General features: G+C 49.8%; 1 protein-coding gene across 4 annotated transcripts; it reads left to right on the top strand.

Moving 5' to 3' along the window:
- The first annotated feature begins 2767 nt into the window (after window positions 1-2767).
- Window positions 2768-13801, top strand: PRRG3 (proline rich and Gla domain 3). Of its 4 annotated transcripts, none has more exons than XM_036305476.1 (4): window positions 2773-2904; window positions 6328-6365; window positions 7662-7822; window positions 8184-13801. In XM_036305476.1, the coding sequence occupies exons 2-4, from the start codon at window positions 6359-6361 to the stop codon at window positions 8709-8711; spliced, it is 696 nt and encodes a 231-aa protein (XP_036161369.1). In that variant the 5' UTR covers window positions 2773-2904; window positions 6328-6358; the 3' UTR covers window positions 8712-13801. The 4 variants fall into 4 exon arrangements, with proteins under 4 accessions (XP_036161373.1, XP_036161369.1, XP_036161371.1 ...); XM_036305478.1 differs by lacking the exon at window positions 2773-2904 and adding an exon at window positions 3142-3269; XM_036305477.1 differs by lacking the exon at window positions 2773-2904 and adding an exon at window positions 3625-3706.

Raw genomic sequence — 13801 nt, 5'->3', positions numbered from 1 at the left:
GTATTGGACCATGTCCAACTTCATAGTTCCAACACCCATAAAGCTGGTCCCACCAAATGGGATCTGGATCAGAAGCAGATGCAGGTTAGAAGTTTGAACAAGGTTGGGGTAGAAGGTCTGTCCTCTCACACTATATTGGGAATTTTTATTGAAATATGATCTGCCTTTGGTCCTCTTTTGAAATTCTTAGCAACTGTATTGTACACTTGTTTTTTTGAAACTGGGTCCTCCCATGGTCCTTAGTGCACTACATATGTGATTTTGATGTGTTCCAAGGTGGGTTTGTTGAGATTGCCAATGCAGCGACTAAGAGAAGGGTGCATGATGAAAGTGATGGAGATAGGGGAGAATGAGTGAAGGCTCACAGGAAAACCAGAACATCTCTCCAGATTTTAGATAATAAGGATCTAAACTGTGCCAGTAGACTTGGGGAGGTTAAAGTAACCTTGATTTGGTTGAAGAAAAAAAGTGCACCAAATCGCCCAGTTCCTGGCTAAGGCAGATAAGTCAGTGGCCAAGCCTTTCCCATACTAGTGCAAAGAGGAACTATTCATATCAAGGTCTAAAAGCAGGGGAGAGGTGAGGAGGTAGGGCTTCAGCCCTCCCCAGACAATCCCCAGGAGTGCCTGAAGCCATCTGGAGGGGAGTTAGAAAGACTTCTGAGAAAGCCAGAATCTGGAGGAAGCCAAGTGTGGCGGGGGGAGCAGAATTGCTGGTGGTACTGGGGATATCTTGGTGTTAAGGTGAAGGCTGAGCTTCACTCCAACTCCATACCTCAGCCCATCCTCTTCCACCTCAGCTTTTCAAGCATCTAGTAACCTTGCTGCAGGTGAGGCTTTGTGTTGGATAATAGGGACACATGAAGAGACAAGGTCTCTGACCCAAAGCTAGAGGAGGCAAGTATGCACCCCATGAGCAACTAAATGAACACAGTGCATCTGTATGTGGCCAAAGTTGACCTGTATTAGGCTCATACTAAGCACCAGGCACACTTGATGTGATTGTCCCATTTGTCCTCCTTACCACCTTTTGAGGCAGGTACTATTCTCATTATTCTCATTTGACAGATGAGGAAACTGAGACGCAGACAGGTTAAATCACTTGCTGAGGATCACAGTGCTGATCAGTGGTATTGCAAGTGGCACCATAAGCAGCATGCTGCAGAGATGCTGCTCTGAATCCTTCTCACCCTAGGTATCCACAAATGCACCCCCCATTTATAGTCTCTGCAGACTGAGTGCTGAGAATGTAACAGTCAACACAGGTGGGTGTGGATAATCCCAAAAGACCTCAGAGTAGAGATGTCATCTGAGCTATGTGGGAAGAATGAATACAGTGCACAGAGGCTGACAGTGGGAGGAAAGGCATTCTGAGCTGAGAGGGAACTATTAGACTGGTGATACTGGAGCCAGAAACTTATGTAGGGGGGCTGGGAGGAGGGCAGAAGCCACAGACCCCTTCTTCATAAGCTGAAAGCTGTGCAAATTCTCCTGTGAATATCGTGGTTTAGATCAGGATGGGGACATGGTGGTGGACTAGGAGACCCAGAAAGTAAATTCCTAAAGATCCCCAAACAGTTTCCCCTATCAACTATGACCCAGGCTCCCTCCCCCTGAACTGAAGGTGCTTCTAAAACATACACAGTCTTTGGGCCCGAAAAAAGCCCTATTCTCATTCTCAGGTAATGTTGCTTTTTTTCCCCGTGGTAGCTTACTCCACAGGCTAGGCGCAGGGATGGCCAACCTATGACACGCGTGTCAGAGGTGACACGAGAACTCATTTTTTTTTGGTTGATTTTTCTTTGTTAAATGACATTTAAATATATAAAATAAATATCAAAAATATAAATCTCTGTTTTACTATGGTTGCAAATATCAAAAAATTTCTATATGTGACACGGCACCAGAGTTGTTAGGGTTTTTCAAAATGCTGACATGCCGAGCTCAAAAGGTTCGCCATCACTGGGCTAGGGGCTGTGGTCCTTTTGCTTTCAATGGGGGAAGGGTGCCAAGGGTCTGTCCTGGGCAAGGAGGGAGCTCCTGCAGCCATGGAAGGAGCAAGCAAGGCAGGGGAGGGCTTAGAACTGGAGGCAGAGATGGAGAGGAAAGCACCTTTGAGAATGGGGGGAGGGTCGGGAAGGGGGCGCTTACCCCCACCAAGGCTGCTTTCTGCTAGTTCTGGGAGCTGCACTGGAACACACCCTGGGGCGGTGGAGGTCCTCCCCAGCTCTTTTCCTTGTCACTCTGCAGCAGGACAGGTTGCTGTTTCTCTGCCTGGAAACTGCCCCAAAGCACGAAATTGGGAGGGTGCGCCAACTCCAGTTCTTGGCTGGGTTCCAGTGGTTCAGAGAACAAAAAGAGCCCTGAAAACTCAGCAGGGCGCACCTGCCCCTCCTAGGAAGCTTTGGCAAAGGAGATCCTGAGCTCCCTTAGAACTGTCCTGCCCTCTTTTAGCAGTCCACCTCGTTGCCTGTTCTCCCTCGACTGTGTCATCCCCTTGCTACCAGCATCTTGTCCTGAACCTCCTCCCATAGTGCTGCCTTTTGAGTACCCCCACTCCTCCACCCACCCAGCACTCCCCTTGCAGGCCCAGGAGACTCCCTCCTCTCCCCCTCCTACACCTGAAGAGTTTCCCAAGCCCATTTCCTCCTTTATTTCGCAGCACTCCCTGGACAGGATTCTCCCCATTTCCCAGATTTGACAGGAGAGAAGCCTGCTGTGCCAGGGCAGGGTGGGGAGAGTTTAAGTGAAGAAGCCAAGGTCACCCAGTCATTGGTGGAACGCAGCCTAGACCCAGCCTTTCTTCTGCGGGCCCATTTGAGCCCTGGCCCAGCGGACCCAGGCTGCTGTCCCAGGCCCCTCTTCCCTTGACTGGCATTCTGGGGCGGGCTGGCCAGAATGACAGGTGAGCCAGGGTAGGGTACAGTTGGGGAAATTGGGCTTCTCGGGGACACCTGGTGCGCGGGCCTTGGGCGCGGCTGCCTGAGCCCCTTGCGGCGCCAGGGTTTCGGAGGGTCTGCGCCCCGGAGCGGGACGGTCCCGCACGTTTGGCCGAGGGTCCCTGGTGCTCCTGGGGCCCGCGGGCCAGGCCCCGCCCCCCCCGGAGGCACGGGCGGGGGCAGGGGCGGCGCTGGCGGAGTGGGGCGCGGGCGCGCGGTGCTGGGTGCGCGCCGCCGCCCCTCCGGCCCAGCTCGCCCGCCGGTCCTCTCGACCCCCCTTGGACCGCTCTCATCGCCCCCAACCCTCTCCTCTCCTCTGCCCGGCGGCCCGGTGCGCGGTGCGGCGCGACGATCGCGGCCTGGCGATCGGGGGGCACGGTGGTCTTGGCGCTCCAGGGTGGCGCGCCAGGCGTGGGGCGCGAGGCCAGACTTGGCGCGGCGGGGTGTGAGGGGGCGGGCAGCGGCGGAGCCCCCAAAGGAAAGCAGGGCAGGGGGTACCGAGGTAATGGGCAGGCCTGTGCGCCTGGTTCCGAGGGGCTGGAGCTCCAGACGCACTTCAGCCCCAGGCGGGCAGCCACCGGGGCGCCCCGGGCGGCGGGAGGGCAGCGGGGCGGGGAGGGAGGAAGGAGGAGAAGGCTGGGCTGGGCCGGGGGCTTGGCCGACGGGGAGCAGGTGGGCGGGGACAGGGGCCCTGCTGAAAGAGGCGCAGCAGCGAGGTGGCGGGCTGCGTGCGCAAACAGGGCGTCCGCCTCCTGGGCCCGGAGAACGGTGAGGCCATTTGGGTTGGGGGCCCCAGCCCCGAGGGCACGGTTCAGTGTCCAAGACCACTGAACTGGGCGCGGGGCACTATTGGGGGAGGGTCTGGATGTCCGGCCGGACCAAGGCGTTGGGGTCTTGAGCAGACCTGGGAGATGAATGTTGCTGGGCCAGGAGTTCGTGGGCAGGGCGCTGGTGCGGGCTATGGAGGGCGAGGACAGGTACTTTGAGGGCTGGCATGAGTGGAAGGGGACAAGGAGGGTCCAGGGTTTGAGTTAGAGCATAATTTGGGAGTCCCATGTCACTGGGTGGGTTTATGAGTCATAAGATTTGGAAACCACAGAAGCTTTCATGGGGATCAGTTCTAACTGAGGGAAATAAAAAGGGTTTGGATTTAGAGAAGTGATTTGGAGGCCATGTCTTGGGACTCCAGGTCTGATGGCCGCCAGCCCCCATGCAAGGAACTTTGGGAGCCAAGTCCCTGACTGCCATGATTCGGAAGCTCCAGCCTGGAGTCTGGAGGTCTTTGTGGTGGCCTTCCTTCCTTTCTAGGCCTTCAGGATTCAGCTGTGTTCCTGTGGGGAGTGGGTTAAAAATTCCTCCGGCCTACAATCAGCCTTACAGTATCCACCAGGGGCAGGAGGAACATATACATGCGTGACTGCTGCAGCGTTCTCTGTCATGGAGCCCTCACGCTTCCTCACTGTTGCCATAGTAACAGCCTATCGATGGTGTATTTATAGGGGAAGAAGCAGGCGCTACATTTGGGGGAAGGAGGAGGAGGAGGCCTCATAGCAGCAGCAGCAGTGACATTGGCTATAGAATTGTTAATAGAGTGTGGCTATGCCCTGTGAGCTGTTTGGGGGAGTTCCTGGCTTGTATGAAGCTTGAAAATGAACTAATGACTTTTTTCAGGTATCAGAATAGCCTACTTTCGGGGCTATGAGATGTGTGGGTGTGCATTTATCGAAGTCAGGTGTTTGGGGGCAAGAAGTGGCTATTGCAAGCTGTTATGTAATTTTTCTACGTAAATAATTTAAAAAAAAACAATGCTGCAATTCTCTTTGATAAGCAATTAAACACAGTTTTCTACCTTCACTTATTAGTAAAGCCTTTACTCATTCTCTTCAAACCCTGGCACAAAGGCTCCATTTTTCTTCAATCAAAAACCTTGCTGTTAGGCATGCCACACCCACACCCTGGCCACATGACCAGCATTGGCTGTAGGGGAACCTCAGAGATCTGCAATGGAGGCAGAATTGAGATCTAATAGTCCATCTTCACTCTCATAAATATTGCGGGTCAACTTTTCTCACAATAGTAGGCCCATCGTTGAGAGATCACATGATGATAGTTTTGGATGGGATTGTTGTGGGGTTCAAAAGAGAAAGTCCCCCTTGACATGGTGTTTCCATAGATGGATGTAAGATGTGCTGTTTTTTTCTTTGGTTTTAATTTTATTTATGATTTATATCCTACCTGTTTGCCAAAAAGATTAGAAGATATATTTTAAATATACTTAAGACTCTGTAAACATAAATTAAAAAGTGTATACCATGTCATAGGGGAGAGGCATATGTGCTGAACAGCTGGGCATCCAGGGCACTTGTACGTGATGGTCAATGTTAATGTTGAACTTCCTGGCAGCCTAGGAAAAAAGGGTAGCACAATGGGTTACACCGTTCACATGTCCTGCATCCAAATAGTCATGAAACCAGAGCTTCTGCTTGGGGAGGGGAGCAGTGGGGTGATTGCTCCCAGATGTGGACAGTTGGGCCAGTGCTTCGGAATATGAGCATGAGTGGGAGTGTATGTTGGGGGGAGCAGTGTGCTGTGGCTAGGGTTTACATACTGGCTGGATAATTCCTGAGCAGGAGCACAGCTTTCAGACAATAGCTCACATTAGAGGCAACACTTGTATTGAGTTAGCATCTCAGTTTTGATCTCATCAGTCAATGTCTTGGTACACTGCTGCAGTGTTCTTTAATGCAAAGAGGAGAGATGACTGGATTCAGGAGATCTTTGCCATCATGTCTGGTGAATATGAATGTAGCAGGTCACCTTGGTTTGGGCCATGACTTTTGAGATGGTTGTTGCTGCCATGTTAAGCTTTGCCAGTGCCTGCTCCTTAAACATGTGCTGCCTCTTTTCAAGAAACGTGCTTGTCATTAGAGGTATCTGGGACTTTCCGTTGTGCGCAAAATTAGTTTCCAAAATGTGACCTCTCTCTGTCACTATTGATTTGCTTGACCTTGCCTAACTCCTGGTATCTCTGAGGTTCTTTTCAATTCAAAAGTGCACAGATTCCTTGAGGAAAGTGAGAAAGGAGGAACCTCAGCCTGTAGGAGTTTTTTGTTTTAAAAGAAAAAAATAAGTTCTATGTCTTCTAGAATCTCAGAATATTCTTGGGGAAAGAGCTAGAGGGTTTTCTTTGGGCTGTGCAGGGCCTCAGGAAGCTCTGGAGGAGAGCTCGGGGTAGAATAGGAAGCAGCAGAGGGTGCTGTGCCTCATAAGGTGCTGCTTTAACTTTGGCCAAGCCAGTGGGGCTATGGTTCACATTCTAGCACCAAAAGGGTGCCCTGTAGGTTTTGGGATGTCATTTCAACTGTGACTCTGCTTTTCTCCTTTTCCAGGCAAGTGAGACGCTGGTTCTGAGGGAGCACTATGGCACGTGAGTTTTTCTGAGCCTAGGCCAAGTGGGGAAGGGCCATGCCTAAGGGCTCATGGGAAAAGTGCATATCCATCTTTCAAGTCCTTGCCAGCTCTCCCCAGATTGTCCCTGTGGCCCCTGTCTGACTAGCTTTTTCTGCAATACATGCTCACTTGGAGCTGTGCACTTACCCAGGCCACTATGGCAGAAACTAAAATGACAAGTCATAAGGCCTGGGGAAGGGTGCCTGCCTGCTGGCAAAGCCCTACCTACCTGGGCATGAGTGGGACTGTTTGACATGAGAACTAAGAAGTCTCACCTCTAGGGTCATATCAGGAGTAGATGTCACCTCTTCTTTTATTCTCTAAAGTCCTAGGCCAGGCTTATGGAGGTATATAGCTCGTATTATACCGGTCAGCTCAACTGGAATAAGTAGATATGGCTACCACTCAATGACATTTTTCCAGGAGGCAACTGTGCCCAGTAGACAAAGATTTAGATTTTCCCTATGGACCCTGCTACCCTCTTCTCAGTCTCATGTACATTCAGTCCTCTGACCTACTCCTGTCTGGGTTTGTACAAGATTGATTTGGGCAAGGCTATTAATGCTAGGTGATCTGACAGCACAGGTGGTCATTCAGGTGCAGGGAAGATACCCTGATAGAGTCTTATGAGATTGTTTAGTATTGGTCACCAGCATCAGCCTCAAAGAAGATGCTGGTGACCTCATGATAAGGGCTCTGATTTTCTTGTTTTGAGGTGAGGCAGGAGATACTGGGTGTTTTTTCACTGACTACTCAAAATCCTTCATGTCCATCCACACTCTATACAACATGCACTCTCCATTTTCCTCCGTAGCACCAGAGACATGAGTCTTATTGAGTCCATGGTATTCTAGACCAGTGGTCAGCAAACTCATTAGTTAACAGAGCCAAATATCAACAGTGCAACGATTGAAATTTATTTTGAGAGCCAAATTTTTTAAACTTAAACTATATAGGTAGGTACATTGTTATTAACTTAATTAGGGTACTCCTAAGACTTAGGAAGAGCCACACTCAAGGGGCCAAAGAGCCGCATGTGGCTCGCGAGCCGCAGTTTGCCGACCACGGTTTTAGACAGATACATCATGGCATCACAGAAAGTCAGCCATTCCATCCCTGCTACAAAGGACCAACCATGTCTGCGATGGTGGCTAGCCAGCTGGCTTTGTTTTGCTTCCCTCCATCATTGTGCTTCTGTGCATGGGCTGAGTCTGGTTTGAAGAAGCCCCTGGGCACCTCCCCATTCCAGGCCTCAGTGCAGCTTTCTCCTCAGTGTTTCTGGAGGCCAAGAATGCCCATTCGGTCCTGAAACGATTTCCTCGTGCCAATGAATTCCTGGAGGAGCTGCGCCAGGGTACCATCGAGCGGGAGTGTATGGAAGAGATCTGCAGCTACGAGGAGGTCAAGGAGGTGTTTGAGGACAAAGAGAAAACGGCATGTACCACCCTATGGCTGGGTTCTGGGAGGAGAGGTAGCCTCAGGAATAAGAAGAGCAGGCCCAGGTGCCTCAGATGGAATAGAATCAATGAAGGAAAGCCAGCCTAACCCAAGGCAGGGCCACTGGGGCCATAGAAGAACAGAAAACATGTCCTTAGAGTCCCATTGGCCTGACTCTGGGGGCCTCCTCTATGGGAGTGTTGTTCTTCATCCTTGGTGCATTCTATAGCCTCTCTGGTAGCTCTTAGAGGCCAGTCAGATGGGATAGGGTAGGGAGCAGTTTTGCAGAAGGTCTCTGAGGTCCATCTGAGGCATGCGCACTTGTGCATAAGTGTAAGTGGCCCTTCTTCTTTTGCAGATGGAGTTCTGGAAGGGATACCCTAATGCAGTCTACTCTGTCCGAGACCCTGCACAGAGCTCAGATGCCATGTATGTGGTGGTGCCTCTTCTGGGGGTGGCGTTGCTGATTGTCATCGCCTTGTTTATCATCTGGAGGTGCCAGCTGCAGAAAGCCACCCGTCATCACCCTTCATATGCTCAGAACCGGTACCTAGCAAGTCGCGGCGGGCACAGCCTGCCCCGGGTCATGGTGTACCGGGGCACTGTGCATAGTCAGGGGGAGTCCTCTGGGCACCGGGAGGCAGGGAGCAACCCGCAGGTGGTCCTGGGGCCCAGTCGGGGGAGCAGAACCACAGTCCGCCTTGAGAGCACCCTTTACCTTCCTGAGCTCTCTCTCTCTAGACTGTCCAGTGCCACTCCTCCCCCATCCTATGAGGAGGTGACTGCACCCCAGGAGAGCAGCAGTGAGGAGGCAAGTGTCACTTACAGTGACCCACCCCCAAAGTATGAGGAGATAGTGGCTGCCAACCCTGGCTCAGACAAGTAATGGGACTTGTGAAAGAGGTATGAAAACCTCTTTCAGGGGTCTCCTATTTTCTTTTTAACTTTTTAAAGACTGTGCCACCACAAAACAGCCTTAGCCTCCTTGTTGCCAAATAATTTCCTAACCGTGGATTTGTAGGAAGTCAGTTGTCAGGTGGAGGGGTGTAGGGAGCACACATGCCCCTGGAAAGAGCTACAGGCCAGAGAGCCCAGCTCTTCCAGAAGCCCCCTTTATCTCTCCATCCTGTCCTTCTGTCAGGGACTGGCTTCTCTTATGCCAAAGGAATCACCCCATGGAATTGACTGTGGCCAGAATGTCCATAAGCTTGGGCCCTGGGGCCACACAGCTGGCTGAAGACCTGTCTGTGTCTGGAAGCCTAGGCCACAGAAATGACAGAGAGGAGCCAGCCCTTCAACTCCATTTCCCCCCAGCAGTCCTGTGCTTACTGACCTGGCTCACATTTTGAGGACAAGAACAGGACTGAACAAAAAACAAACAAAAAGAGTTATAACAAATAAATGACGAACACAATAAAACAAAACACTATAACCTAGGCCATTCATAGGAGGCCAAGGGAAATCAATCTCACAGATCTGTGATGCTTCTCTCCCCCAATGCCCACCCCCCATCCTCCTGACCAGGTTAAAATGAATGTTTAGAGTAACCTGGAAGGAGGACAGGGTGTGTGAAGGGTGAGGGGTAGGGACCTGGCTGGCAGAGCTGCCTCCTCCAGATTGAGCAAAGGGGCCTGGGTGAACTTTGCCCTCCTGGAGTGGTAGCTCTGGTTCTGGTGTGCTTGGTCTCTCCCAGGTCTTGGCTCTCCAGACATATGCACGGGCTGTGCTAAAACTGCTACCTATTGGCATGAGTCCAATCATGGCCCTGGGAAAACCTATCTGGCTGCCTCTGCCTGCAGAGTCCCTGGCCTCTGAATGGTTGGGGTACAGGCTGCGGCAGACAGCTGAAGTTTTCTCCTCATAAGGTTGATTGTCCCATAGCACATCTACACCCATGAACTTGGCCTCCTCAGCACTGTGCTCTCTGGTTTTGAACTTTTGGGGTACTTCCCTTTTCATGAGTAGGTGAATTGAGTTGAATTTGAACTTTAGATGGCTTATTTTTTCTTAATGATGGTGCCCACCTGGGAAGAAGATCCTAAAATGTCCCATTTTAGAAATTTCTTTGCGAGGGAGATGGGGAAGCCCATGACCTGGGGTAGAAGGCCCATCCAGGATTTGCCCTGTCATTGCCAGGTGCTGGCCTGTTTTTATTAACCCCTTTCTGTGGCCCAAGAGCTGTCCACCTTTCCATTTAAGTGAGGTTTTGGACAGCAATGGGGGCAGAGGTGACTTATCTTTAACTATCAATGACCACACAAAAGACCATCGACACCTTGTCCCCCAACCCTTCATCTCTCTATCCTCTTGGCCTTGGCGCCAAACCATTTTTCCTCTGTGGTGCTTTTTTAAATGTAGCAAATTTTTGTGGAGCCCAAAAGAGTGCATAGCCAGGGTCTCTTGGCAACCACAGCAGTTTAAAACCCACTGAGAAGACAAGCTCCTTTCTGTTTAAACAGCTCTCCAAGGCAGGCATCGGGCCTTTTTGTTTGAATGCAGCCCTGCCTATGGCCACAGATAACATCTGGAGGCCCCTTCAGTCTTGGACACTTGCCCTGAGACTTGCTTCAAGTCAGGAGGCTTGTGATCTTATCCCAGTGAGGCCACCAATTTGGACAACTTGACCTTGTGGTTGGGGTTTTTCATCCTTCCCCCTACCTCACAGGACTATGTGGAGGTTGACTGAGCTAATGCCTGTGTAGTAATGTTTGCCCTTAGGAAGATTCTTCTAGAAATGTGTAGGTTATAGGGGGCCATCTTAGTGGAGGCTTTCATGTGACTCTGATATTGAGTCTCAACCTGGGGAATCAGTCTCCTGCCAGTCGACCCTTTCTGTTCCCTCTCCCCACCCCACCCCCCACCCCTGAGAGCTCCCTGGTGCCAGAGGTGCTGACCAGGTGGCATTCCAACTTTCTTTCCTTCCTTGTTTCCTCCCTCTGGATCTCTATTACTACACTCCTACCCTTCTTCACAAAGGCATTTTTGGCCCAGAAAGCCCATGCTTTTTCCATGATGGAGGCTGGGGTCAATCCCATTTGGCCCTGTTAGAAAACCTGAGGCAGTCTGAAACTCTGGGGCCAGCCCCTGCCCTCTCAGCATTTTCTTGGGCTGGTGCCTGTGTGTGACATGGGAGAAGACACTTACCCCCATGCGTCTCCTCTCTACTGAGCAGAGGGCCAGGCATAGGCCCCATCGACCAGAGCCAAGGAATGCCTGCTGCCTTTGGCATCTATTGAGCCCTTCCTTACTGAGCTGCCAGATATTTGCAGCTGGGTGGAGACAGAATAGATATGGAAGCAGGAACTTGGCCCAATGGAGGGTGGCACATGTCCTTCAGGCACTGAGCACAGATTTACAGGGAGAGCTCACTCAGAGGCATTTTCTTAAGGCCCTGTGCTCTCTGGTTCAGGTGCTTAACAGCATTCTTCTGGGTGGGCTTGCCACCATGGTCTCTGGGACGTTTTTTGCAGTATATTGTAGAAAAAGACTGTACAGTCCACAATGGTCATCATTCCTCGCGGTGCACATTTGGCTTTTATGAATGCTCTGTACATATCTTTCAAACTCTGTCTTTGTATGGACATAGATTTGATACAATGCTAACGCTGCAGTAGCCACATCTTTGTTGTTTTTAGACTTGTGTGTGTGTGTGTGTGTGTGTGTGTGTGTGTACTCTTGTGCACATTGCCTTTTCTCACATGCTTATCTGAAACAATAGCCGGTGTGTGGCTATATTTATACCAGGAAGGAGGGTTCCCGTCTGAAAGGGAGGAATGTCCCCTCCCAGGGACTGGGTAGCCTGATGACAGGGCCCTGAAGAGGAAAGCTGAGATTTGCTGTCGGAGCCCCCCAAAGTTGTCACCTTTTACCCCCACTCACAAAAAAACATTGGAAGAAGACGAAGCAGCTCCATCCTGGGTGCCTTCGCCTGCTGGGATTCCCAACTCACATGCCTTTTTTATTTGGTGCCCCTGGCCTTTCCTGTTTTGTGGGCATCAGCAACTGAAGGAAATATGAATGCTCCCGAGACTTTTAATTTTTAATTTTTTTGGTGGAAGGATGTGTGACTTTTGACTTTGGGAAGGGCGGGGCTAGTTATTCAGATATTTTTCATTAACGAAGAAAAGGCTTTAAAAATTCCTTGAAAAATGACTGTCACTCGTTTTCAACCAAAAACTTTCTAAGAATTTTTAAAACAAGAGTCACAATCTTGTCCCTTCCCTGCTGCTCCCCATCACCCAGGGTTTTCAAACCAAAAGCACAAGAGAAAGAGTGGAGCTCACAGGTGCCCAGCTGACATGCACAGCATTAGCATTATACCCTGGCTGATGGAAATGCAACTGAAAGCCAGGGACCTCCTCTTCTACTTGCCAATCCCACTGCCATTTGTGTGAATTCCTTAGGGTGCTCTGGAAGACAGGAATCTGGCTGATTTGTTGGACGTTGTCTTTTTTGTAGCCAGAATATGAGGAATTCAGGACAGGAAAGTGTCTGTTAGGAGTTGGAGCCAGATGGTTCCTCTCTGGCTGGCTGAGGTTTGATCTTTTGACAACCAAATGGCATCCCATGAGAAGAAGAAAAAACAACACTGCCTCTAGATTGTTCTTTTATCTGAGAGAGATCATCAAGAGAGACTCACTCACCTGCGCTCTGTCTTTCTAGGAGTATGTACTTGTGCTATGTCTCATGTGTGTGCCCTTGTGGTCAAAGCCAAGATGGAGAGCTGGGCAGCAGACCTGCTGGTGTAGGGTGCTTTTCAGCTTGACAAGTAATGAAGTTCCATTTCAGGATTACGCTGATTCAGAAACAAGCACATCCTCCCCACTGAACTCTCCTCATACTATTTAGTATAATTAGCTAATTTAAAAGTACTGTAATCAGACCACCTGCAACTATGGTAAAAAGCCCATTAACTTGAAGCCCACTAATTTAGAACTTAGAGAAAATCACGACTGAAGATAATTCATGGTATCTGCAATTCTTGCTCTGTAGAAATGTTTGAAGTACTCTTCCCCTTAGTCAATTTCCAGGGTCATATGCGTAAGAGGGATCTAGTATATAATGAGTACCTTTTTCAAATAAAAGGCTCAGGATATCAACGATCCCTGCACCGTGCCTTCAGCTTTGGGGGTTCAGCAATTCTCATATGTAAGGCTCTTTCTGTACTGGATGATCGCTTGTTCTCTCCATCGTGGGGATGTTGGGTATTGCAGCTTTTCATTCTACTCCTTTATTCACCTTGGAATCATATAGTTTGTGAACTACACTGCAATTTAAAGTAATATAACCGTGTATCTTGCTAAATATTCTGTAAAGCAGATGCTTTGCTATTAGACTGGCCGTTCCTATCATTCGCCGCCCCCAAATATTCAAAGGGAGCGTTTCCTTTCACAGGCTGTGGGCGGTGAGTCTCTCTCTAGCAAGAATTTCTCTGACAAAGATATCCAAACAGCACACCCCCTCAGGCTCAATGCCTCAACAGTTGTTCCACTGTACTGAGATATCTGCCCATTGAACAGTGCCTGCTCTGCTCCCGCCCCCAGCCCGAGCATTAACACAGATATTCAACATTGGGATAAATCCCACAGCTGCTTTTGCCTTCAAATCCATCTCCCCTTGTGGATGCCACTTTCCCAGGCCTGAACACACCTGCTATTTCACTCTGTGATTGTGAATTTGTGATAGTGGAAACTCCTATGTGCAACTGAGCTTATAGACATGATTACTGTGAAATGGATTAATTTTGGTACCACTTTAAACTGTGCTCTTATTCATGTGTTGACCCATGTCAGCTGGGAAATCTGTGCATTCAGTAATAGGTCAGGATTTCACTGGAGCCTGGGGGCAACAAACAAACTTGCTTCTGATCTCTTTCTCTGTCTCTGTCTCTCTCATTGTAATTATTGAGTTTAGCTGTTAAATTTTGTCTCTTTCTGTACAAGATAATGAATAATAATAAAGAGCAAATGTAATTCA

Source organism: Myotis myotis, unplaced genomic scaffold (assembly GCF_014108235.1).
Source record: "Myotis myotis isolate mMyoMyo1 unplaced genomic scaffold, mMyoMyo1.p scaffold_m19_p_4, whole genome shotgun sequence".
Lineage (NCBI taxonomy): Eukaryota > Metazoa > Chordata > Mammalia > Chiroptera > Vespertilionidae > Myotis > Myotis myotis.
Note: the sequence above shows the minus strand (reverse complement) of the source record. Positions and strands in the feature narration are given on the sequence as shown.

Bases quoted from the DNA above. Each gene is read 5' to 3' on its own strand.
- PRRG3 (XM_036305480.1), top strand. The intron at 7,823-8,183 runs GCATGTACCACC...CTTCTTTTGCAG, and splicing joins TTGAGGACAAAGAGAAAACG to ATGGAGTTCTGGAAGGGATA.